This window comes from Aquarana catesbeiana, linkage group LG10, assembly GCF_042186555.1.
Source record: "Aquarana catesbeiana isolate 2022-GZ linkage group LG10, ASM4218655v1, whole genome shotgun sequence".
Classification (NCBI taxonomy): Eukaryota; Metazoa; Chordata; class Amphibia; order Anura; family Ranidae; genus Aquarana; species Aquarana catesbeiana.
The window spans coordinates 139,238,438-139,265,999 of NC_133333.1; the positions used below are offsets into that span (position 1 = coordinate 139,238,438).

Sequence of the window (27,562 nt, forward strand, 5' to 3'; positions counted from 1 at the left end):
GCCTCTTCCTATTCCGTGGCGTGTCCTGCTCCTCGGTGGGCGGCCCTGTTGCCTTCTGGGAACTGTGTGTGTTCCCAGAAAACCACGGGGCCATTCACAGAGCACCGTGCCGCTCGCGCGTGCGCAGTAGGAAACTGGCAGTGAAGCTGCAAGGCTCCACTGCCTGTTTCCCTTAGTTAGGATGGCGGTGCCGGGACCCGAGAGACGGTTCGGCCTCGGGCGGCCAACATCGCGGGCACCCAGGACAGGTAAGTGTACTTATTTAAAGTCAGCAGCTACAAACACTTTAAAAAAAAAAAATTTCTGGCCGGAATCCTGCTTTAAGAATGTAAACAGTAAAAAAGGGAGGACAGACCATATTGGCCCCATAAAGAATGAGCCAAACCAATCTACTAACCTTCTATGAGGAGGTGAGTTGCCATCTAGATAAATGAAGGCCCGTAGACGTGGTGTATCTGGATTTTGCAAAAGCATTTGACACAGTTCCCCATAAACGTTTACTGTACAAAATAAGGTCCTTTGGCATGGACCACAGGGTGAGTACATGGATTGAAAATTGGCTACAAGGGCGAGTTCAGAGGTGGAGATAAATGGGGAGTACTTGGAATGGTCAGGGGTGGGTAGTGGGGTTCCCCAGGGTTCTGTGCTGGGACCAATCCTATTTCATTTGTTCATAAACGACCTGGAGGATGGGATAAACAGTTCAATCTCTGTATTTGCAGACGATGCTAAGCTAAGCAGGGCAATAACTTCTCCGCAGGATGTGGAAACCTTGCAAAAAGATCTGAACAAATTAATGGGGTGGGCAACTACATGGCAAATGAGGTTCAATGTAGAAAAATGTAAAATACTGCATTTGGGTGGCAAAAATATGAATGCAATCTATACACTGGGGGAAGAAACCCTGGGGGAATCTAGGATGGAAAAGGACCTGGGGGTCCCAGTAGAGGATAGGCTCAGCAATGGCATGCAATGCCAAGCTGCTACTAACAAAGCAAACTGAATTGTGGCATGCATTAAAAAGGGGATCAACTCCAGAGATAAAACGATAATTCTCCCACTCTACAAGACTCTGGTCCGGCCGCACCTAGATTATGCTGTCCAGTTCTGGGCACCAATCCTCAGGAAGGATGTACTGGAAATGGAGTGAGTACAAAGAAGGGCAACACAGCTAATAAAGGGTCTGGAGGATCTTAGTTATGAGGAATGGTTGCGAGCACTGAACGTATTCTCTCTGGAGAAGAAACCCTTGAGAGGGGATATGATTTCAATATACAAATACCGTACTGGTGACCCCACAATAGAAATAAGACTTTTTTGCAGAAGAGAGTTTAACAAGACTCGTGGCCACTCATTAAAATTAGAAGAAAAGAGGTTTAACCTTAAACTACGTAGAGGGTTCTTTACTGTAAGAGCGGCAAGGATGTGGAATTCCCTTCCACAGGCGGTGGTCTCAGCGGGGAGCATCGATAGCTTCAAGAAACTATTAGATAAGCACCTGAATGACCGCAACATACAGGGATATACAATGTAATACTGACACATAATCACACATAGATTAGACTTGATGGACTTGTGTCTTTTTTCAACCTCACTTACTATGTAACTATGTAAGCTATGGCACGGATGGGTTTTGGTTGACACTTTGTCCAGTGGGTTTGACTATTATATGCTGACCCGAGGGCGAGAGTCCACACCAACAAAGCTATTTCTGGGTCATTTTCCTTGCAGAGGGGTACAAGGCAGGGGTGCCCTTTCTCTCCACTTCTGTTTGCACTGGCCTTTGGCCCTGGCGGTGCGGCAAACGTCAGAGATAGGGGGCATCCACTCTGGTCCAATAGAAAAGAAGATCTCTCTACGCGGACGATGCCCTTATGTACTTGGATGGTAGAGAGAGCTCATTTACTAAACTGTTGCAGGTAGTGGAGGAATTTGGTGCGGTTTTGGGGCTTCGGGTGGGTTGGAAAAAATCTCAGGCCTTTCCCATAGGCTCTCCTTTTCCTATTGAATATCTACAGGGGTCACGACTCCAATTAACGTTCTCCTTCAAATACCTAGGTATCCAAATACATGGCGATCTCTCTAAATACGAAGAACTCAACATCACTCCTATAGTCAAACAGATGATGGAAAGGTTTCATACCTGGTCGTCACTGCCCCTTAATCTAATTGGCCGCATAAATATATTTAAAATTATTTTCTTACCAAAATTTCTATATTGTTTTAGAGCTGCCCCAGTTTTCCTCCCTAAATTTTTTTTGCAAAAGTAGACTCCACCCTTTCTTCGTTTCTGGAATGGCCGCCAGCCTCGTATAGCCAGGTCCTCATTACAGGTGGCTAAGGACGTGGGAGGCCTGGCCTACCCAAACTTAAGGAACTACTTTCTTGCTTCCCAACTGACCTACGTCCATGCTTGGTTACACTCTAACCCCCAAACTCCCTCCATAGTGCTCTTAACGACCCTCTTTGGACCTTCTACCGCTCTCAGGGACGAACTACATAGGTCAAGGAGATCCAGGGGGCTCCAGATTCTCTCCTGTTGATGTCAGTTTCATGGCTTGGAGGGAGGGGGGAAATATTCTGACACAGTCCTCTTTGGGTATCTCTCCAAAGACCCCATTGTGGCAGAATCCTAACCTCCCTGAGCTCTTTGGTCTCCCGGACTCGACATGGTGGGGTCGATTTGGAATTACTCATCTCTCCCATATAGTTGAGGATAATAGCTTACTACCCTTTGACCCACTCAGACTTAAATACGGTCTGGACAATAAATTCTTTTTTAAATATCTTTTACTAAGACATGCCATTCGGGCACAATTTGGGTCACTGGCCATTGAGCTCATGGAATCGTCTATTGAGGACTTTTTGTCGTTTTTGGAAATTGCCAAGTTGGTGACGACCTTTTATGGTCGCCTCCAGTTGGTTGGGGCGGATCCTTTCCAGAACTCTCATCGCAAATGGCTACTGTCAATGCCTGAGCTCCCTGAGGAGGACTGGGAAGAGGCAACCAAAATATGTTTTCAGGATATAATCAGCACTGCTGACCTACTGATCCAATTTAAGTTCATACACCATCTGCATTACACACCAGCCAGGCTGGTTCGTTTAGGATTGGGCCAGTTTATTGCATGTGCCAGATGTGATATGATTGCTGCTGATTTTTTTCACATGTTTTGGACCTGTCCTGGACTCTCGACCTTCTGGAAGGATCCATTTGCTTTTTTTGACCACAAGCTTCACCTACTGATACCTCATACCCCAGGGGTTGGACTCTTAGGAATTCTTAATGATCATGTTCCTCGTACAACGCCAGGACTTTATGTATACTGTTATTTTATGCACATAAAACCATGTTATTGCATTGGAAGGATGTGGGCCCTCTTTCAGCCCACGCCTTCTTTCATAACGTTCATAACGTCCTCCCCAAATTTAAATTGATATATAAAAGTAGGGCATACCCTAAGAAATTTTCCAAAATATGACAACCGTGGCTGGATGAGGATTTCTGGGGGGATGTCCTTTCCTCACAACTCACTCCGTGAGTCCTCCACCAATGTAACTCGGGAACAGTGATCTGAAGGTTGCCAACACAATAACCAGGGATTGCTTTGTATGGAACTTCCGCTACATCAGGGGATCTTGAAAATCCACTGTTGATATGGGATCGTATGTGTTGTAGGTTTAAATGTGTGTATGTATGAATGTTGTTGGGGTCTTTCTGTTCCTTCACAGACTGCCAGCTCAGTGTACACTAATTAGTACATGACTTGATAGAGTCATATGCACCCTACACACCTGTAATGTAAGTCTGTCTCTGTTTTTTTGTTGTAAAACTAAAATAAACACCTTTAAAAAAAACTTTGAAGAAGTGAAACAAGGTAACGGTAGCAGAGGATGTTTGATGTACCGTTACACATTACAAGTAAAAAATCAAAGGAGAAAAGAAAAAAACGTGCAACTTAGATGAAGTAGCACAAAGAGAGCGGAATTTAATCGTGACTTATAAATTGGGGTAAGTTAGCATGAGATCCATGCTCCAACGGGTGAGCCAGGGCAGAGTAGATAGGCATGTTGCCAGTATATGAGGCATATGTGCACATTTCCTCCGGAGGGTCCACATTTTCCCAGTTGAGCTGTGCCCGGTGACAGATTTGGGTGCGACTAGCTGGTTGTTCTGGAGGGTGTAGTATTTTCCACTTTCTCAGCAGTAGTCGGTTTGGTTTGTTTTGCAGCAGAACGCCTGAACATGTAAGTTCAGACCCAAGCCACGAACTCTAATAAAGTCAATGGGACCCGAGCTTGAAAAATCAAAAGTCCCCATTTTGAAGGCTTATATGCATGTTATTATAAATATAAGTGTAGAGATTGCGCCAACTCATCAACAATATGTATAGTGAAGCAGCCAACACAACAATCTGACTATTGTAGGTATATGAAAATAATAAAGTGTGGCGCTAACAAGTGACAAAATAGGTGTTATTGATCAAATAGCAGTGATATCTAGAGAAGAGGTACCACATCCTGACATGCGTACCTAATGTGTTAGTGATAGTTTTTATGGAAAGGTATACTCTCTTCACAAAACCCCATAAAAACAAAACAACAAAAAAAATAAAAACAATAAAGAGTTAAGTGCACACAACCACATATAGATGATGAAAGGTATATCCTGAACCTATATATCAATTAGGTATGAATAGTATATGTAGGATAACAAAAGTAACTCAAAAGTGCAATATAATAGGTATACAAAATACCACAGTATACTGTGTGTATAACCCAACAAAAATTGTGTTCATCAGGGCAAAACCAGAGTGTGAAAACATAAGTCCATAAGTAAAGTGGGTATGTGTAAATACTGAAAGTCCATTAATAAATAATTGGGGTGATCTCAGTTAACCCCATGACAGTCTGAATACGAGCAGTCTTCATGTAGGGTAAATGGGAACAGTTGGAAGTGTCCTTGAATGTAGGTGGATTCCTCACTCATTAAGATGGTATCAACCCAAAGGAGTAAGCAAAAGAATGCCCTTACCAGACAAGGTGGACTCACAGGCCCTTGGCGGTGAGTCAAACGAGCTTGTACCGTCAAGCGGTGTGGTGCGGCAAGCCGTGTGGTGGTCCTGGACAGAGTCTCATCAGATGTTGTCAGATGGTATGTCTCTGGAGGTGCCAAACCAGAATCGGGTACCTTCAATATTTAGCTTCGGTCATCAGGGGCAATCGCTTCCTCAACGGCCAGTTATATGGATAAGCAAATAAAAAATTTAAAAAAACAAAAGAAAAAAACTTCCTTTTTTTTTTAAACGTAGTAGCGTTTTATTGGTATCAAAATTATTTTCCAAAGATTTTCAAAAATGGGCAGTAAAAACTTGGCTCAAAAAGGCAAGACAATATAAAATTCAGCGCAGTAAATGATGGTAGGGGTATAGACATAAGAACCCGACGCGTTTCGTCCTCAAAGACTTCTGCTGGGGTATGAATTAGCCCCCCATCCACTGCGCTTTATATATTATGAACTCTAATCAAGTAAAACAGCTGATTAGCGCTATTGCACGGCATGACTTCCGGGTTTGGCGGCGTCACAGATGACCAACAGTCATGTGATGTTCCAGCGGCCAATCATATCCCCACAGAGCTGGTCAAGAACCAAGCCTCACTTCTGTTCTCCAATCAACAATGCGTCATTCCTATTCGCCTCTGTAGTCACATCCCGATCATGTGATCTGTTCTATATGGAGTGACGGAGGGCCGCTCATAGCTTGCGTATCACAGGAGATAGGAAGTGGGGGCTCACCAGTCCGAGACCAAGAACGCAAATATTGCGGCGGTCCAGGATAGTAAAATCTTTTTGCATCTGAATATATGTGACCCGGTCAACTTAACGGAAGTCAAATCATTAAATAATTTCATGTTACATATTAATTTAAAAATGCATGTGGCAAAAATGATTAATCTACTCGCACAGAAGGCATACACAAATAGATCTTAATCTAACGCTCCTATATAACTGTAATTAGAGCATGCCAAAAAATAATAAACATAAAAAAAAAATTAAAAGGTTTGTAAAGACAGACCATAATAAACAACCCGTATAGAGTTATAATCATGAAATATATACAAGTATGAGCCATTCATGAAAAAAAATTGGATATCAGAATGATATTCAATACAGACCTTAATAAGAGTGGAAGGAGCGGGGATATATATATTTACTATCTACATCATCACAATCAAAATCCATCTGGAACAAAATTCCAAATCATAGATAAATTCGCTCCGCATTGGAGGGGGAAACCGAATGTGAGGGGAGTGTCTAAACAAGAAACTTTTTGGATACACCTCATAAAATGCTATGTACCGTATGGACTCAACGTTGATTGGGATATCAATGCTTTCATCAATCAATCTTAGGCATTGGTACCCCTCCCATGGTCGGCCCGAGATTCTTTTGGATCACACAGATTTATGATTTCTTTTATCTTTATTTTTATTATATTTGATGTTATTCTTCTCTGCGATCTCCTTTGATCCCACTTTGATTGGGGCTCTGGAGTGCCTTTTATTAAGCCTCTGGCGAGGTCCTATTGAAATTCTATTCTAGCATCGAGGAGTTAAATATCTTCTTTGAACAATTTTATTATTTTTTATTCAGTAGTATAATACCAGTCACTGAGATCACCATATAAGGGAAAAACAAAATCCCTTTTTTTGCTATTCTCTGCATTTTTATCTCCAATTTATATATTCTTCTACTTCTCCTTCTTACTCAATACAATTATAACTTTTTTCTATAACTTTTTTCTTTATCTATAAGATTGTTTGTTGAGTGGTCTGATCGATTCTGGCTGTGATACAGATATATATATCCCCGCTCCTTCCACTCTTATTAAGGGCTGTATTGAATATCATTCTGATATCCAATTTTTTTTTCATGAATGGCTCATACTTGTATATATTTCATGATTATAACTCTATACGGGTTGTTTATTATGGTCTGTCTTTACAAACCATTTAATTTTTTTTTTTATGTTTATTATTTTTTGGCATGCTCTAATTACAGTTATATAGGAGCGTTAGATTAAGATCTATTTGTGTATGCCTTCTGTGCGAGTAGATTAATAATTTTTGCCACATGCATTTTTAAATTAATATGTAACATGAAATTATTTAATGATTTGACTTCCGTTAAGTTGACCGGGTCACATATATTCAGATGCAAAAAGATTTTACTATCCCGGACCGCCGCAATATTTGCGTTCTTGGTCTCGGACTGGTGAGCCCCCACTTCCTATCTCCTGTGATACGCAAGCTACGAGCGGCCCTCCATCACTCCATATAGAACAGATCACATGATCGGGATGTGACTACAGAGGCGAATAGGAATGACGCATTGTTGATTGGAGAACAGAAGTGAGGCTTGGTTCTTGACCAGCTCTGTGGGGATATGATTGGCCACTGGAACATCACATGACTGTTAGTCATCTGTGACGCCGCCAAACCCGGAAGTCATGCCGTGCAATAGCGCTAATAAGCTGTTTTACTTGATTAGAGTTCATAATATATAAAGCGCAGTGGATGGGGGCTAATTCATACCCCAGCAGAAGTCTTTGAGAACGAAACGCGTCGGGTTCTTATGTCTATACCCCTACCATCATTTACTGCGCTGAATTTTATATTGTCTTGCCTTTTTGAGCCGAGTTTTTACTGCCCATTTTTGAAAATCTTTGGAAAATAATTTTGATACCAATAAAACGCTACTACGTTTAAAAAAAAAAAAGGATTCACGCTATGTGGAAGTTTTTTCTTTTGTTTTTTTTTTTTTTTTTTATTTGCTTATCCATATAACTGGCCGTTGAGGAAGCGATTGCTCCCTGATGACCGAAGCTAAATATTGAAGGCACCCGATTCCGGTTTGGCACCTCCAGAGACATAAATAATGTGTGATAGGACCTCTGCGCTACTAAATCAACGTGTTAAATAATCACAAGTGTGTAGAATCATGAAAGTGATGCTGCAAAATCAAATAGTGCTCACCAAATCACCATCAAAGTATATGTTGTGAATAGGATTTCGCGCAGACACATATAGTGAATAAAAATAAATATAGATAGATAGATATTGGCTAATAAATCACATTAGTGGTATACAAATAAAGGTGATTTAAAAGTGTCCAATAGTGATATAAAGTGCAGGCTTCTGATTTTCAATTGGACAATATAGTGAAAGATCAGCTGGATGATAAACTTCCATATATAATCAGTGGTTAAATAAGTTCCTTCCCTTTATAAAAAGTCTCCCATTGCCCTTACCTTAAAGGGCTTAAGATAAAGCCTTAATGTAGATACAGGTGGTTTTCTGGGAGTAGTTGGAAGGTGTCCCCTGGTTGTGATTACTGGTAAGTGTATATTTTAGCCGCTTCTGGTCCGGGCTCCAATCCAGCCGAGCAAGGGAGAAAAAGGAACAAGAGGGCTTCCAATGGTGTAGTTCGTTTAAAAAGATGGTTTTATTATATCAAAAAAAAAACTTTCCAAAACGGTGAATAAAAACATACACACTGTGGATACAGTGTGGGGCGGTGACAGACAAAGATGGCGGCGGAACGCCGTCACCTAGTGCAAAGCTTCCGGTTCACACTGACAGCACTTCTGGGTTAGAGCAGTGTGTAGTGTCGTATGCGATGGCTAACGGGATCCTACGCGTTGCGTCACGTGATCCCTGATGAAGTCACAAGGTCACGTGATGCAACGCGTAGGATCCCGTTAGCCATCGCATACGACACTACACACTGCTCTAACCCAGAAGTGCTGTCAGTGTGAACCGGAAGCTTTGCACCAGGTGACGGCGTTCCGCCGCCATCTTTGTCTGTCACCGCCCCACACTGTATCCACAGTGTGTATGTTTTTATTCACCGTTTTGGAAAGTTTTTTTTTTTTTGATATAATAAAACCATCTTTTTAGACGAACTACACCATTGGAAGCCCTCTTGTTCCTTTTTCTCCCTTGGTCGGCTGGATTGGAGCCCGGACCAGAAGCGGCTAAAATATCCACTTACCAGTAATCACAACCAGGAGACACCTTCCAACTACTCCCAGAAAACCACCTGTATCTACACTAAGGCTTTATCTTAAGCCCTTTAAGGTAAGGGCAATGGGAGACTTTTTATAAAGGGAAGGAACTTATTTAACCACTGATTATATATGGAAGTTTATCATCCAGCTGATCTTTCACTATATTGTCCAATTGAAAATCAGAAGCCTGCTCTTTATATCACTATTGGACACTTTTAAATCGCCTTTATTTGTATACCACTTATGTGATTTATTAGCCAATATCTATTTATATTTATTTTTATTCACTATATGTGTCTGCGCGAAATCCTATTCACAACATATACCTCCAGAGACATACCATCTGACAACATCGGATGAGACTCTGTCCAGGACCACCACACGGCTTGCCGCACCACACCGCTTGACGGTACAAGCTCGTTTGACTCACCGCCAAGGGCCTGTGAGTCCACCTTGTCTGGTAAGGGCATTCTTTTGCTTACTCCTTTGGGTTGATACCATCTTAATGAGTGAGGAATCCACCTACATTCAAGGACACTTCCAACTGTTCCCATTTACCCTACATGAAGACTGCTCGTATTCAGACTGTCATGGGGTTAACTGAGATCACCCCAATTATTTATTAATGGACTTTCAGTATTTAAACATACCCACTTTACTTATGGACTTATGTTTTCACACTCTGGTTTTGCCCTGATGAACACAATTTTTGTTGGGTTATACACACAGTATACTGTGGTATTTTGTATACCTATTATATTGCACTTTTGAGTTACTTTTGTTATCCTACATATACTATTCATACCTAATTGATATATAGGTTCAGGATATACCTTTCATCATCTATATGTGGTTGTGTGCACTTAACTCTTTATTATTTTTATTTTTTTGTTGTTTTGTTTTTATGGGGTTTTGTGAAGAGAGTATACCTTTCCATAAAAACTATCACTAATACATTAGGTACGCACTTCAGGATGTGGTACCTCTTCTGTAGATATCACTGCTATATGCATGTTATTGGCCATAAAAAAGGGTATGGGGTACTGCCTTGTGGGACATTTTTTAAAAAGAATTGGTTTTACAGGAGCAATGATTTTAACGATGCTCTGCCTGTAACGTGGCGCATCTGTACCGTGTATAGAACCTACTGCAGCAAAACTGAGATAAAAAAAATTAAATTTAAATTGATTTTCCCGGCTGCAAGCCATAACCGGCAATACAAAAATGTTTTAAAAAAAAAAACAATGTGGGCCCCCAGTTCTATACCAGACCCTTATCCGAGCATGCAGCCCGACAGGTCAGGAAAGGGGGGGGGAGCAAGCGCCCCCCCCCCCCCCCGGATCATACCAGGCCACAAGCCTGCAACATAGGGGTGTGCTTTGGAGTGTGGGGAGCTTGGTCCCCCCACCCCAAAGCACCTTGTCCGCCTGTTGATGGGGTCAAGGGCTCCTTCCCAATAACCCTGGGCTGTGGTTGTGTCTGACTGTTCTTAAATAGGTAAGGGACAGGATCTGGTATGGATTTTGGGGGGGACCCCATGCCATTTTTCTTAATTTTGGTGTTGATTTCCCCTTAAAATCCATACCAGACCCAAGGGCTGGTATGGATTGGGGGGGACCCCCGCGCCATTTAAAAAAAAAAATTCTATTGCCGGTTAATTAGGCAATGTTTTTTTTTTCATTCAGCTGATGAATCCTTTGTTAAGGATGCGGTGCTCCTTAACAACCTATTGACTGTGTGCAGGGAAACATCCCGCCGAGCACACAGAAAATTTGGGTGTTTCTCAAACACCCAAACAGGCGATGTTTGTACTGAACTTATGCTCAGCCCGAACCGCTCGCCCATCCCTACTCAGCAGTGAAAGGCCTTTTTCCAATGTGTGAATATTATATGTTTTGTTGTTCCTGGTGACCACTATTTTAACTGGCTGACCCCATTTGTATGTAATATGATGGTTATGAAGGGGCTCGGTGATCGTGGAGGGGCTCTTCCTCCTCATCGTGGTGTATTCAGAGAGGTCATTAAAGAAATATAGGCCAGCATACAACTGCGGGTATGAGGCCATATTCCTCGTGGCTCTCATTAATTCCTCTTTCACATGGAAGAAGTGAATACGGACTATCGTTTCTTGTGGTACCGTGTCTGGAAGATGGGCTGGTTTTGGCAGGCGATGAATATGATCAATTATTACTGCTTGAGGTGTATCTGGTAGAAACGCCATCATGAGTTGCACAAAGTAATCATTCAGTGCTGCGGTTTGGATTGTTTCTAGGATACCCCTAATTTTCACATTTTTCTGTCTAGAATGATCTTCCAAATTTGCCATTTTGGCTTTCACTCAGTCCATCTCTTCCTCTTTCTTGCAGTGGACATCAACTAAATTGTTAAAGGATGTAGAAAATTTGCCCATTTTGGATTCTATATGAGTGACGCTCTCTCCTGGATTATTGCTTTCATTTTTGAAACTGTGCATTATATGAAGGATATCAGTGTGGATTTACTGTAGCTTTGCAGATATAGTAGCATATCCTTTAAAGTCATGTCCAGCACAGTTTGGTTGGACGTAGGGAATGCCACTATAGAGTTTTTGAGCCCAGTGTCCACAGGAGTAGATAATTGAGAAATGCTTACCTCATTATCTGTGTCAGCCTGGGTTTCGATTTGGCTGGGCTGCTTGTTGGTGAGAAGGCAGGAGAGCTGCAGTCTAACTGATCCTGTGAATGCAGCCGGTTTCCTCTGCTGTGTGAGTGAGCTGGCAGGCCTGTCGTTCCGTCACGCTGTGAAGCCTTGCTGCTGGCGCCATCTTGGCTGTGTTGTCAGGCAGGCGGAAGATAAAACTCTGTTAACTTGCATGGATCTGACCTCTCCTTTCTCCTTTTCAACATGCTGCCTAGTGTAGCTAAGGTGTGTGTGGGGGGAATCACTATTGTGCTGCGATCACCACCCTCGCTATATGCCCTGGATAGCTGCTGAGATTCGGAACACAGCTATTGTGGGGCCATGCCAGTTGACTTATGGCCACGTCCTGGTTTATATACCTTTTTAAAGGAGAAAAGGTTTATATAAAAATTACTGCGCGACCCAATAAATTGTATAAGCTGCTGACACTGCAATTAGACAAATTGTGTAAAGGAGTATGGGGTAAAGTGCAGCGCTAAATAATTATGCAAAAGTGCAAACAATAAGTAATATCACTACAATATGAAATTAAGAGCCAATGTCTGGTACCTGTAAACAAAAACACATAATGTCCATAAAAATGAATTGAAGAAAAACGTGAAACAATGAACTCAACATGCCTCTCAGCAAATAGCTTAGGGTTTCTACTTTCCAAAAAGGGGTCATTTGGGGAGGGGGTGGTTGAACTGTCCTGGCATTTTATGCACAACATTAGAAGCTTATGCCACACATCACCCACTCTTCTAACCACTTGAAGACAAAGCCCTTTCTGACACCTTTTACATTTTTTTTTGCTAGAAAATTACTTTGAACCCCCAAACATTATATACAGTGGGTTATTTAGTCAGCCACCAATTGTGCTAGTTCTCCCACTTAAAAAGATGAGAGAGGCCTGTAATTGTCATCATAGGTATACCTCAACTATGAGAGACAAAATGTGGAAACAAATTCAGACAATCACATTGTCTGATTTTTGAAATAATTTATTTGCAAATTATGGTGGAAAATAAGTATTTGGTCACCCACAAACAAGCAAGATTTCTGGCTCTCACAGACCTGTATCTTCTTCTTTAAAAGGCTCCTCTGTCCTCCACTCATTATCTATATTAACGGCACCTGTTTGAACTTGTTATCAGTATAAAAGACACCTGTCCACAACCTCAAACAAACACACTCCAAACTCCACTATGGTGAAGACCAAAGAGCTGTTGAAGGACACCAGAAACAAAATTGTAGACCTGCACCAGGCTGGGAAGACTGAATCTGCAATAGGCAAGCAGCTTGGTATGAAGAAATTAACTGTGGGAGCAAAAAATCGAAAATGGAAGACAAACAAGACCACGGATAATCTCCCTTGATCTGGGGCTCCACGCAAGATCTCACCCCGTGGGGTCAAAATGATCACAAGAACGGTGAGCAAAAGTCCCAGAACCACACGGGGGGACCTAGTGAATGACCTGCAGAGAGCTGGGACCAACGTAACAAAGGCTACCATCAGTAACACACTATGACACCAGGGACTCAGATCCTGCAGTGCCAGACGTGTCTCCCTGCTTAAGCCAGTACGTGTCCAGGCCCATCTGAGGTTTGCTAGAGAGCATTTGCATGATCCAGAAGAGGATTGGGAGAATGTCATATGGTCAGGTGAAACCAAAGTAGAACTGTTTGGTAGAAACACAACTCGTCGTGTTTGGAGGAGAGAGAATGCTGAGTTGCAACCAAAGAACACCATACCTACTATGAAACATGGGGGTGGCAACATCATGCTTTGGGGCTGTTTCTCTGCAAAGGGAACAGGACGACTGATCCATGTACATGAAAGAATGAATGGAGCCATGTATCGTGAGATTTTGAGTACAAACATCCTCCCATCAGCAAGGACATTGAAGATGAAACGTGGCTGGGTCTTTCAGCATGACAATGATCCCAAATACACCACCCGGGCAACTGATCTAGCCAGTCTCCAGATCTCAACCCCATAGAAAACCTTTGGAGGGAGTTGAAAGTCCGTGTTGCCCAACGACAGCCCCAAAACATCACTGCTCTAGAGGAGATCTGCATGGAGGAATGGGCCAACATACCAGCAACAGTGTGTGACAACCTTGTGAAGACTTACAGAAAGCGTTTGACCTCTTTCATTGCCAACAAAGGATATGTAACAAAGTATTGAGATGAACTTTTGATATTGACAAAATACTTATTTTCCACCATAATTTGCAAATAAATTCTTTCAAAAATCAGACAATGTGATTGTCTAGATTTGTTTCCACATTTTGTCTCTAATAGTTGAGGTATACCTATGATGACAATTACAGGCCTCTCTCATCTTTTTAAGTGGGAGAACTTGCACAATTGGTGGCTGACTAAATACTTTTTTGCCCCACTGTATTTTTTTAAAGCAAAGGCCCTACAGATTAAAATGGTGGGTGTTGGGATTTTTTTTTCACACAATATGTGCGCATTGATTTTTCAAACGCAATTGTTTTGGAAAAAAAACACTTTTTGAATTTTTATGCACTAAAACACACTATATTGCCCAAATGTTTTGGTAAAATATAAAAGATGATCTTATGCCGAGTACATAGATACCAAACACGACATGCTTTAAAATTGCGCACAACTGTGTGATAAACTTCATACATTTTTAAAATCCTTTACAGGTTACAACTTTAGATTTACAGAGGAGGTCTACTGCTAAAATTACTGTCCTCGATCTGATGTTCACGGTGATACCTCACATACATGGTGCAATTGCTGTTTACATATGACATGAGACCGACGCTTGTGTTCACATTTGCGCAGGAGAACGGGGGAACAGGGGTGCTTTTTTTTAATTATTATTTATTTTGCCTTTTTATTTTATTTTTATACTGTTCCTTTCTCTTTTTTTTTATCATTTTTATTGTTATCACAGGGAAGTAAACATGCCCTATGATAACAATAGGTAGTGACAGGTACTCTTTTTTAAAAAAAAAAATTGGTGTCTATTAGACTCTAGATTGCTCCTCTGCCCTCAAAGCATCTGACCACACCAAGATAGGTGTGATAAGATGCTTTCCCAATTTCCCAATGGCGCTGTTTATATCCAGCAAAACCAAAGTCATAAAATGCTTGTAGCTTCTAGTTTCTTAGACCATAGAGATGATTGGAGCCATTCTGGTCTTCGATCAGCTCTATGATCAGCTGGTGGAACCGCCGGCTGCATTCTCAGGTTCCCCGGTGGGACAGGAGAGCATAAGAAAACCATGGAAGACGGGGGGGGGGGGGGATTTGCTCCCACTGCTTGTAAGCAGTCTAGCGTCTGATTAGCAGCTAGGATTGCTTTTACATGAAAGTCGACTACTGGCTGAAAAGAACAATACCAAGATGATACCTAAACCTGCAGCCATTATTCTGGTATAACCACTTAAAGTTCAGCAACATACCAGTTCGTTGCTGGTCCTTGTTGGGCATATATTGTAATGTTCTTTTTTTTCATGCAACCTGTGGGCTGAACGAAAAAAGAGATTGATTGGTGGGTATGCCCACCATTAGAATACCACCCTGCATCCACCCACTTCTAATGATGAGCATACATGCACCATTTTTTTTTTGTGGTGGTGAAATCACCTCATACAGTGCTGGAGTCACTGATTTATGTATTGTGAGAGCAATCGCTGTTGCTGTCAAGATAAATAAATCAGTGATGCAGCTGAATAGCGTACCTGAAAAACAAACAATGGTAACAATAAAACATTAACTTAATAAAACAACTTTTTTTATTGCAATCTGTGCCAAAAAAAAAGAGTAAAAAATATATGCCAAAGCATGGGGGCAATCTTCCCCTAATGTTAGGGGAAAATCCTACAGCGCTGGAGTTGCTGTCAAGATAAATAAATCAGTGCTGCAGCTGTATGGCATAACTACAAAGAAAATGATTAACAATAAAACACATTAAACAGTAAAATATAAAAGAATTACATACCTGCAAAGCAAACCTGATAAAACATAGTAACAATAAAACATTGCAGTTAAGCATAAAATACAGTAAAACAGAGTAGAACAATAGAGAGCTAATAGAGAGAGAAGAACAAGAAAAACAACTATTTTTGGCTTTTTTATTTTATACATATATATATACCGTATTTATCGGCGTATAACACGCACATTCATTTTAAGAGCGAAGTTTCAGGAAAAAAACATAAATTTTAAATCAGGAACTTTGAAGCAAAATAAGGGTCAGTGCCCATCTGCAGCCTCACTATTGCCTTCAATGCAGCCTGATCAATGTCCATTTTCAGCCTCTCAAGTGCCATCAATGCAGCTTCACCAGTCCACATCAATGCAGCCTCACCATTGCCATCAATGCAGCAGCCTCACCATTGCATTCAATGCAGCAGCCTCACCACTGCCATCAGTGCAGCCTGATCGATGCCCATCTGCAGCCTAGAGGGGACAGGGAAGGGGGGACAGGACGAGCGCCGACAGATTACATACAGTGAGACTCTCCTATGATAGACAGAAATAGACAGAACAGTGGTCCAATAGCAGCCCAGGAAACGGGACTTCCTATTACAGAGGCCGCCAAGTAAACTGGAGATTCTCACTGTATGTAATCTGAAGGCGCTCGTCCTGTCCCCTCCGAGGCAGCTAAAATTGAAGTATTGGCGTATAACACGCACAAACTATTTGCACCCGATTTTCATGGTGAAAAAGTGAGTGTTATACGCCAATAAATACAGTATATTTTACTTTTTTTTTTTTTACACTTTGTTTTGTAACTGTAACGGTTCCAGGTTTGGATCTCTCACAATGCGATGGCATCTTTGGAGACCCTGTGAAAGTGTGTCCTATGACTGTGCAGTGCTTTACCCTACGCTAATACTCCACTAGTGTGTGGTAGCGTTGGAAACATTCACTGATGCAGAGACCAGGTTGGTCAGGACAGGAGGGACAATAAAAAGCGGGTGTCACGCCTGTATCCACATTTCCTACAGACACAACATCTTCTTTGGGGGGTAGAGGTACCACGGAGGACATACGAAAAACACCTCTCATGCAGCTGGCTCGCTGCATTTGCATTGGGAAGTTGGGGCATAGTACCATCTGGAAACAGAGGGGCTGTGATGACCTCTTCCTGGAATTTAGGGAAGGATCCAGTTCATCCTGATGCCTTGTATAGCACATAAGCGTTCAGCAGAGCCCACTGAAATAGGATTACAGACACTTTTACCAGCGTCTGGCTCTACGGGCAATTAAGTACGGCGCCATCAACTGGTCGTTGAGGTCCACCCCTCCCATATTAAGGTTATATTCGTGGACACAGAGGGGTTTCTCCACAACACCAGTCCCGTTGGAATTTGGACTGTGGTATCTGCATGAAGGGAGGACAGAACGAAAACATTCTGCAAATCCCTCCACTTCACTGCGAGCAAATTATTATCTCAAGCAGGGTCTCTCCCCCAGCCTAAGACGGGAATCTACAAGCCGCTGGCGTAAGCCCTGGCGATTAGATCGCATGGTACCACATGCGCCAATTCCACAATCAAAAAGGTGACTAAAAAGTTGCACGCTTGTGTAATAATTGTCCACGTACAAGTGGTACCCCTTTCCGAATAAGGGGGACAGTTGTTAGGTGGGTGTGGGATAGGCTTCCCTGAATAAGTGAGTTTTCAGGGATTTCCTTGTCAGGAACCATGAATCAGACAGACAGAAGTATAGTTAAATCACACTTGTTTAATAATAAAAAATAATAAGGTAAAACAGAGTAAATGTAGTCAAAACAAGCCAGAGTTCAGTAACCGGATCGGGTAGTCAGCCAAGCAAATGTCAGAGAGCCAGAGATAAACGTAGTAGTACAGCAAGCAGGATCAGGAGCCAGAAGGAACGTCAGCCGAGCAAATCTTCAACAGGAACGCAGGAGAAAATCTATGTGCTGTTGACAAAGGCGAAGGCAGAGATCAAATGCTTTAATTAGGCAGGACTGACGAGCAGAATCAACAACAGCTGGGTAACTGTGGAGAGAGATGGGAGCTGGCAATTAGCTGACAGCTGAGCGGCCTGCTCAGAGAAGGAAAGGCTGAGCCCAGCCCTGACACTCCTAAAGCTAAACAGTTTAGGGGCTGATCGCATATACCGGGGCAGGGAGTTCCAGAGGATGGGAGAGGCTCTGGAGAAGTCCTGGAGGCAAGCATGAGAGGAGGAAACAAGGGAGCTAGAGAGCAGGAGGTCCTGGGAGGAGCGGAGGGGACGATTTGGGCGATATCTGCAGATGAGGTTGGTGATGTAGATGGAGCGATGTTGTGGATGGCCTTGTATGTTGTGGTTAGCATTTTGAATTTTATACAGTGGGGTAGGGGAAGCCAGTGAAGGGATTGGCAGAGAGGGGCAGCAGTCACGGATCGATTAGTGAGGTGTATTAGTCTAGCAGCAGCAATCATAATAGACTAAAGGGGGGAGAGCCTGCATAAGGGTAGGCCATTAAGGAGAGAGTTGCAGTAATCATGGCGGGAAATAATTAAGGAGTGAATGAGTTGAGGCGGCAGGATTTAGCCAGTGATTGGATGTGGGGGCTGAAGGAGAGATCAGAGTCAAGGATTACAGCCAGCGCCCTGGCATGTGTGGAGGGATCAATGGTTGTGCTGTTGATTTTAATGGTAAAGTCATGGGGGGGGGGAATATTACAAGCTCAGTTTTAGAAAGATTGAGTTTGATAAAGTGATGCGACATCCATACCAATATGTCATTCAGTAAGTTTGAGATCTGTGAGGAGATCAAGGGGGTGAGTTGAGCAGTGGAGAGATAGATCTGGGTGTCATCGGCGTAGAAGTGGTATTGGAAGCCATGGGAGGTTATCAACTGGCCCAGGGAAGAGGTATAGAGCGAGAATAGGAGGGGCCCAAGGACGGAGCCTTGGGGTACCCCAACAGAGAGAGGAAGAGGAGCAGAGGAGATGGAGTTGTAAGTGAAACTGAAAGTGCGCTGGGTAGGAGGAGAACCAGGATAAAGCAGAATCAGAGGCCAAGGGAGTGTAGTTTGCTGAGGAGGAGCAGGTGGTCAACTGTGTCAAAGGCAGCAGAAAGGTCTAAGAGTATGAGTATGGAGTAATGGCCATTGGTTTAAGCAGTTAGTAGTGGACATTGTGGCCTATAAATTTACTGGTATAACTAGCGAGACTCACAAGAAAAAAGAGCACCTGACTGTCAGCGAATGCTTCAAACGCTACCAAAAATCTGTTGGCGTTTGCAGGGATCAGGCCTGACTCTGCGAACGCTGCAGTTATGTGTTTAGTATTTTGTAAGTGACAGTGATTGACTGATACTGCACTTGGATGGGCTGGGCGGAGGGGCTAAACGCAGGTGCTAGCAGGTATCTGGGCTGATCCCGCTAACGCTGCGTTTTTGGGAACCCTAAACTACTGGAGACGCTAATATAGTTCTGATCAGATCAAAGATATTGATCCATTCATACACTATACTACTAAGGGAGGTGTATGGTGTGGGTGTTAGTGCTACTGGCACTAATCTGACGCTGCCTAGGGTGACGCAGACCCTGACTGACGCTAAAACGCCGGGTGATCAGGGGGTTAAACCTTTATTAGGTAATATATGGTGGGTGCACTGATGCTATAAAAAAATAACTAACTAACCAGCGTCCCGTGACACTAATATGGTGATCACTGGTGACAGGGGGTGATCAAGGGGTTAAAACCTTTATTCAGTATTATATGGGGGTACCCTAATGCTATAAATACTGACGGTGAAACTAACCAACTAACTGGCTAACCCGTGACACTAATACGGCAATCTAGATCTATACACTGTATTAGTGACACTAGTGACAGGGGGTGAAAGGGTTAACTGGGGGGCGATCAAGGGGTTAAACCTTTTTTAGGGGGGTAACATAGACCTAATGGGGCCTTCTACTAACTGCCCTAACACTTATTAGTCACAAATGACAACAATGCAGTGATCAGTGAAAAGTGCACTTGGTGACACTGTGACAGGGAGTGAAGGGGTTAACTGGAGGGGGCGATCGGGGGGTGACAAGTGTACCTACATGTACTGGTGTTAGTGTAGTGTTGTGCAACTCATGGTAAGATGTTCTCTCTCCTCTCTCTGGAACGAAAGGTGTTCCATGAATGGAGATGACATAATTTCCTCTGCCTAGGTTTACACTTACAGGCAGAGGACAGTCTCTCATTCGCCAGAACCGATCACCAGGTCCAGGCCAGAAATCATTGACCTGGGCCTGGAGACTGATCGGTTCTGAAGCGAATCCGATCGCCGGGTGCGCGCGCACGACATATACCGACGGCAATTTAGCCAGGAGAGCCGACTTGCCGCAGTATAATGATGGCGGCTAGTCGGCTACTGGTTAAAGTGAATTCTCTGCACTGCTGCGTTGGTCCCTTATTGTAACTACCCAACAGCTCTCCTGCTGCCTGTCCTTAATTTAGACATACCTTGTGGATCAATTACATAATTGACCTTTCCAGGTGTCACATAGAGAGGTCACTGGGAGGCCTAATCAAAACTTTTCTATTATGCCCCATGAACTAAAGTTATGCTTCTGTCTGAAAATATACATAGACCACCTAATTTTATCTAGTTTATAAATATTTGATTATATAAAATTAGTGTACTGTACATACAATAATTTTATATTATTACTAATTATTGTGATATATATGTTTTTGAAGGCACAAACTGGATGATTGAGATCTTGAGCTTACTTAGGACAAATGGGGATCCTACTTGGTGTAATAGTGTTTCAATCTGGCTCCGATCTCCTTGGTTTGAAACTCTGGAGGGCCAGTCACAGATCATAGATGTTACCCCTCCAAGAGTGCTTTCCTCTCATTTACCATTCCACATCTTCGCAAAGTCATTTTTCACATCTAAAGCAAAGGTATGTTACTTAGTGGTTCTAAAGCCAAGAATTTTTTTACCAATGCTTTCCTTGCATGAAAGTGATTGTAAAGTCTCCTTTTTCCAATAAAAATAACAAACATGTTATACTTACCTTCTCTGTGCAGTGGTTTTGCACAGGGCAGTCATGGACATCGCTGGATCGAGAGGGAGCTCAGGTAAGTATTAGGGGGCTGAGGGGGGCTGCTTTAGGGAAAAAAAATTTCCTATCCTGAACCAGTGCTGTGCCCTTCTGCATCAGTGCTAGTATGTGTTTCCTCACAGGATACAGAGCCAGCAGCGGGAGCTATTGGCTCCTACTGCTGTCAACCAAATCCTGTGAGAAGGGAGCAGGGCAGGGTTGTCCAAGCCAGGCTGTGTGTGTCTTTGGACACACACAGCCTGGCTTGGGAGTGAGCCCGTAGGTGTGCCCACATGGCAAGTGACTTGCTATGGGGGCACACACAGAAGAGAAGGAGCCGAGAGGGCCGTCAGGGGACCCCAATCTGTGTAATATCCTTTACAACCGCTTTAACTTACATAATTGGCCAAAAGTTTATAGACACCTGGCCATCAAACCAATACAACCTTGTTGGACATTCCATTCCTTAACCATGTGCATTAATATGGAGTTACCCCCCCCCCCCTCCACCCCCCTTTGCAGCTATAACAGCCTCCAAACTCAGTGGCGGCTGGTGCTCAAAATTTTGGGGGGGCGCAAACAAACTGAAAAGTTCTGAAAAAAACCCCATCAATCGCAGCCACTGTGCCCATCACACGCAGCCACTGTGCCCATCAATTGCCGCCATTGTGCCCATCAAACGCAGCCACTGTGCCCATTAAACGCAGCCACTGTGCCATATCAAATGCTCCCACTGTGCCATATCAAATGCTCCCACTGTGCCATCAAATGTTGCCACTGTGCCCCATCAAATACAGCTACTGTGCCCATCTTATGCAGCCACTGTGCCCATTTTATGCAGCCACTGTGCCCATCAAATGCAGCCTCACTATGCCCCATCAAATGCAGCCTCACTATGCCCCATCAAATGCAGCCTCACTGTGTCCCATCAAATGCAGCCTCACTGTCCCATCAAATGCAGCCTCACTGTGTCCCATCAAATGCAGCCTCACTGTGTCCCATCAAATGCGGCCTCACTGTGTCCCATCAAATGCGGCCTCACTGTGTCCCATCAAATGCGGCCTCACTGTGTCCCATCAAATGCAGCTTCACTGTATGCCATCAAATGCAGCCTCACTGTCCCATCAAATGCAGCCTCACTGTGTCCCATCAAATGCAGCCTAACTGTCCAATCAAATGCAGCCTCACTGTCCCATCAAACCCCCCTCCCCCCGTTCTCCGCGGGAGGTCCGGACTGGCACTTACCTTGCTGTGGTGTCCTCTCCTCCTGCTGTGTCTCCCTCAGTGGGCACTGGCGGTGGAGGAGTCCGCTCCTGTGCCCATCACATGCAGCCACTGTGCCCATCAGTTGCCGCCATTGTGCCCATCAAACGCAGCCACTGTGCCCATCAAACACTCCCACTGTGCCATCAAATGCTGCCACTGTGCCCCATCAAATACAGCTACTGTGCCCATTTTATGCAGCCACTGTGCCCATCAAATGCAGCCTCACTATGCCCCATCAAATGCAGCCTCACTATGCTCCATCAAATGCAGCCTTACTGTCCCATCAAATGCAGCCTCTGTGTCCCATCAAATGCAGCCTCACTGTGTCCCATCAAATGCAGTCTCACTGTCCTATCAAATGCAGCCTCACTGTGTCCTATCAAATGCAGCCTCACTGTGTCCCATCAAATGCAGTCTCTGTGTCCCATCAAATGTGGCCTCACTGTGTCCCATCAATTGCAGCTTCACTGTGTCCCATCAAATGCAGCCTCACTGTGTCCCATCAAATGCAGTCTCACTGTGTCCCATCAAATGCAGCCTCACTGTCCCATCAAATGCAGCTTCACTGTGCCCCATCAAATGCAGCCTCACTGTCCCATCAAATGCAGCCTCACTGTGTCCCATCAAATGCAGCCTAACTGTCCCATCAAATGCAGCCTCACTGTCCCATCAAATGCAGCCTGTGTCTCATCAAATGCAGCCTCGCTGTCCCATCAAGCCCCCCTCCCCTCCGTTCTCCGCGGGAGGTCCGGACCGGCACTTACCTTGCTGTGGTGTCCTCTCCTCCTGCTGTGTCTCCTTCAGTGGGCACTTGCAGCGGCAGTGGAGGAGTGCGCTCCTGTGCCCATCACATACAGCCACTGTGCCCATCAATTGCCTCCATTGTGCCCATCAAACGCAGCCACTGTGCCCATCAAACGCAGCCACTGTGCTATATCAAATGCTCCCACTGTGCTATATCAAATGCTCCCACTGTGCTATATCAAATGCTCCCACTGTGCCATATCAAATGCTCCCACTGTGCCATCAAATGCTGCAACTGTGCCCCATCAAATGCTGCCACTGTGCCCATCTTATGCAGCCACTGTGCCCATTTTATCTAGCCACTGTGCCCATCAAATGCAGCCTCACTATGCCCCATCAAATGCAGCCTCACTATGCCCCATCAAATGCAGCCTCACTGTCCCATCAAATGCAGCCTCTGTGTCCCATCAAATGCAGCGTCACTGTGTCCCATCAAATGCAGTCTCACTGTCCCATCAAATGCAGCCTCACTGTGTCCCATCAAATGCAGCCTCACTGTGTCCCATCAAATGCAGCCTCATTGTGTCCCATCAAATGCAGCCTCTGTGTCCCATCAAATGCGGCCTCACTGTGTCCCATCAAATGCAGCTTCACTGTGTCCCATCAAATGCAGCCTCAATGTGTCCCATCAAATGCAGCCTCAATGTGTCCCATCAAATGCAGTCTCACTGTGTCCCATCAAATGCAGCCTCACTGTCCCATCAAATGCAGCCTCACTGTGTCCCATCAAATGCAGCCTAACTGTCCCATCAAATGCAGCCTCACTATCCCATCAAATGCAGCCTGTGTCTCATCAAATGCAGCCTCACTGTCCCATCAAACCCCCCTCCCCCCCGTTCTCCGCGGGAGGTCCGGACCGGCACTTACCTTGCTGTGGTGTCCTCTCCTCCTGCTGTGTCTCCTTCAGTGGGCACTGGCAGGGGCGGTGGAGGAGTCTGCTCCTCATACTTCCTCCGCTCGGGCACAATGGGAAAGAGAAAACCGGAAGTGACATCTAACTTGGATGTCAATCAAACCACCCGGCCGTAGTAATACACACTACGGGCTCCGAGCGGAAGCTGTTCAGCGCGATGGAATGCGCTGCAAGGCAGGACAAAAGCTCGCAAATGAAGCGCCTCATCTGCAATCTTGTGATTGCATAGACGTGGTGCTTCCCATAGTGCACTGTGTACGGCGCCCGAACACAGTGCGCTTAAGGACCTTTTTTTCAATTTTTTTTAAAGGGCCATTTAAAAAAATATATATATTTTTATTTATTTTTTTGTCACTGCCTGGAGGGGGGGCGGCGCCCATGCACCCACTATGGACGGGCCACCACTGTCCAAACCTCTGGTAAGGCTTTATACAAGATGTTGGGATGTGTCTGTGGAAATGTGTGCCCTTTTATCACCAAAGATTTTGAGATCAGGCTTTGGTATTGGATGAGAAGACCTGGTCCAAAATTGGCAATCATGTAAAAAATGTAGCAAAATCCTGGACCTCTTTAGACCTAATAGTTACCTCCAGGGTTAGGGAGAGCTGACATCCTTCAGTGTAGAGTGGGTTACGAGGCATTGTGGGTGTAATACACAGGTGGGTGTCAGACACTTTTTTGAATGCAAAGAGATTTATTGTCTCTTCAACAGAATATACCCTTGGGTATATGCAAAGATAATTAGCAGACTCCGAGACTTCTATAGGTAGACAGCTCTACAGGTGAAAGCCTCCAGCTGGATACCACTTCTGTATAGGTAGGATTACTGTCTCCTATGGCAACGATCTTATAGCTGTTACTAACGGTAATGGTATTCAACTATTTGCAACACGAACAGTTCTCTTTACCCCACACTCACTCACTGTGGGTCTTCACTCAACAAGCTCCCAGTCTTTCTCACTAAACTTCAGATCCACTAGCCACTGGATCCCCTGAGCTCTTTCACTGTAGCACTCAGTATCTTCCTCAAGCTTCACCCCCCGCTTCCCTGATGGGTCCCTGGCATGGCACTCACAGATACTGCTCAAGCTTCACCCCTGCTGACACGTTAGGTCCCTGGCTTGGCACTCCACAAGCGTTACCTTTGCTGTCCCACTGGGTCCCTGACTTGGCACTTGCTGAAGTTTTCCCACTTCTTCACTGTCCCCGGCTGCCAAGAAGTCTGCTCTGGTACTGGCCTCAGCTTACTCACAATGGTCTCTGGTAGCAAGGTGGATGGTCCCTTAGCGGCGACAGCTTTCCCTCTACCTCCGACCACAACTGGTTCCCCGGCCGTTACTTCTGGTTGGACTACAAGCCCGCAGTCCCAATCCTACACTGCTTTTCCTGCTTCTGGATAGGCCCTCAGACAGCCTAGCAGCCAGATGTCCCCGGGATAGACCTTGGGTTTCTGGCCTAGCAGCCTGGGGCAATACAAAACACGTCCACCCAGACAGCCGCCCAGGTGGAACAGAACCACGATCACCTGACTCTGCCTAAATAAATAGGTTCTCCCAGCAGGCCCAGGAACCCAAGAAAATCTCTGCCCATTGGCTGAGACACCCCATTCATTCCTAATCTATCCTTGCAATGCCCTTTTCTTATCTAATGTCACCAGATACCAGGCCACCTAGGGACAGAAGAGAGAAGTGCAGCAATTCCAGAATTTGGGCAAAAATCAATTGACCTCCTAACAATCGGCCAAGGCAACTATCACTTGGCAACTAAATTTAATAGCAATCCTGCCTAAACATCAGGGTGCTACACAAATTTATCCCACAAATGTTGAACAGGGTTATATGCAGGCCATCTAAGTTCCTCCACCCCAAACTAATCAAATCATTTCTTTAAGGACCTGGATTTGTGCATGGAGCTAGTTTATGCTGGGACAGAAAAGGGTCTTTCTGAAACTGTTATCTAAAGGTTTGGAAGTGCACAATGATCTAAAAGGTCTGTGTGCTATAGCATTGACAGTACCATTCACTGGAAACACCTGAACCAAGTAATTTGGAAGGATGTCCACATACTTTTGGCCGTATGTTGTGGATATGATCATCTGGTCTCCACAAACATTTGTCTGTACAGTATTACGTAAAAGGAAAAACACTTCCACGTTACACTATATACATATTACCAAAAGTATTGGGACGCCTGCCTTTACACACACATGAACTTTAATGGCATCCCAGTTTTGGTCCGTAGAGTTCAATATTGCGTTGGTCCACCCTTTGCAGCTATAACAGCTTCAACTTTACTGTCCACAAGGTTTAGGAGTGTGTCTATGGGAATGTTTGACCATTCTTCCAGAAGTGCATATGTGAGGTCAGGCACTGATTTTGGACGAGAAGGCCTGGCTCGCAGTCTCAGTTCTAATTCATCCCAAAGGTGTTCTATCGGTTTCAGGTCAGGACTCCCAAACTCGCTCATCCATGTCTTTATGGACCTTGCTTTGTGCACTGGTGTGCAGTCATGTTGGAACCGGAAGGGGTCATCCCCAAACTGTTCCCACAAAGTTGAGAGCACGTAATTGTCCAAAATGTCTTGGTATGCTGACACCTTGACTGGGATGCCATTAAAGTTCATATATTATATATATAGTGTATATACAGAAAGATAGTACTAGCATTGAACCAAACCTACATAAAGCACTTATTTCTTACCAATATCAAGTGAGGTCACTAGTCAGGGAACACCTTAAATCCAGTGAGACTTTTCCTCCTTTGTATTCAATTTTGTATCATATGTCTGTCTCTTGGTGTGTGAAAGTTGGCTCTAATTAATATTTATTTTTCGAAGATTATCTACGTAATGAGGAACCCTAAGGATGTTCTTGTATCCTCATTTTACTTCTCCAAGATGATTCGCATTTTTAAAGATCCTGAAAGTTTCGAAGAGTTCTTTGAAGACTTTTTGCAAGGCAATGGTGGGTATATACCCAATGACAAAATACTTGTTGTTGAAGCTTATTGCGTCTGTAGTCTGGGAAGCAGAGTAGTTAGTTGGACAGCAAACATACAGTATCTCAAAAAAGTGAGTACACCCCCTCACATTTTTGTAAATATTTTATTATATCTTTTCATGTGACAACATTGAAGAAATTACACTTTGCTACAATGTAAAGTAGTGAGTGTATAGCTTGTATAACAGTGTAAATTTGCTGTCTCCTCAAAATAACTCGACACACAGCCATCATTGTCCAAACTGCTGGCAACAAAAGTGAGTACACCTCTAAGTTAATATGTCCAAATTGGGCCAATTAGCCATTTTCCCTCCCTGGTGTCATGTGACTCATTAGTGTTACAAGGTCTCAGGTGTGAATGGGGAGCAGGTGTGTTAAGTTTGGTGTTATCTCTCTCACTCTCTCATACTGGTCACTGGAAGTTCAACATGGCACCTCATGGCAAAGAACTCTATGAGGATCTGAAAAAATAATTGTTACTTTACATAAAGATGGCCTATGCTATAAGAAGGTTGCCAAGAGCCTGAAACTGAGCTGCAGCATGGTGGCCAAGACCATACAGCGGTTTAACAGGAAAGGTTCTACTCAGAACAAACCTCGACCAAAGAAGTTGAGTGCACGTGCTCAGATTCATATCCAGAGGTTGTCTTTGGGAAATATATGTATGAGTGTTGCCAGCATTGCTGCAGAGGTTGAAGGGGTGGAGGGGTCAGTCTGTCAATGCTCAGACCATATGCTACACTCTACATCAAATTGGTCTGCATAGCTTTCGTCCCAGAAGGAAGCCTCTTCTAAAGATGA

The 27,562-nt window shown here is 44.0% G+C and overlaps 1 protein-coding gene across 1 annotated transcript in view; it reads left to right on the plus strand.

Annotated features, from left to right (window-relative positions):
• LOC141110923 (sulfotransferase 2B1-like) overlaps positions 1-27,562 on the plus strand; it is a 157,011-nt gene that overhangs the window by 69,191 nt on the left and 60,258 nt on the right. Inside the window, exons 2-3 of the mRNA XM_073602723.1 lie at positions 20,431-20,639; positions 26,599-26,725. Of these exons, the coding sequence (XP_073458824.1) occupies positions 20,431-20,639; positions 26,599-26,725 (336 nt within the window). The remainder of the gene's footprint in view (positions 1-20,430; positions 20,640-26,598; positions 26,726-27,562) is intronic.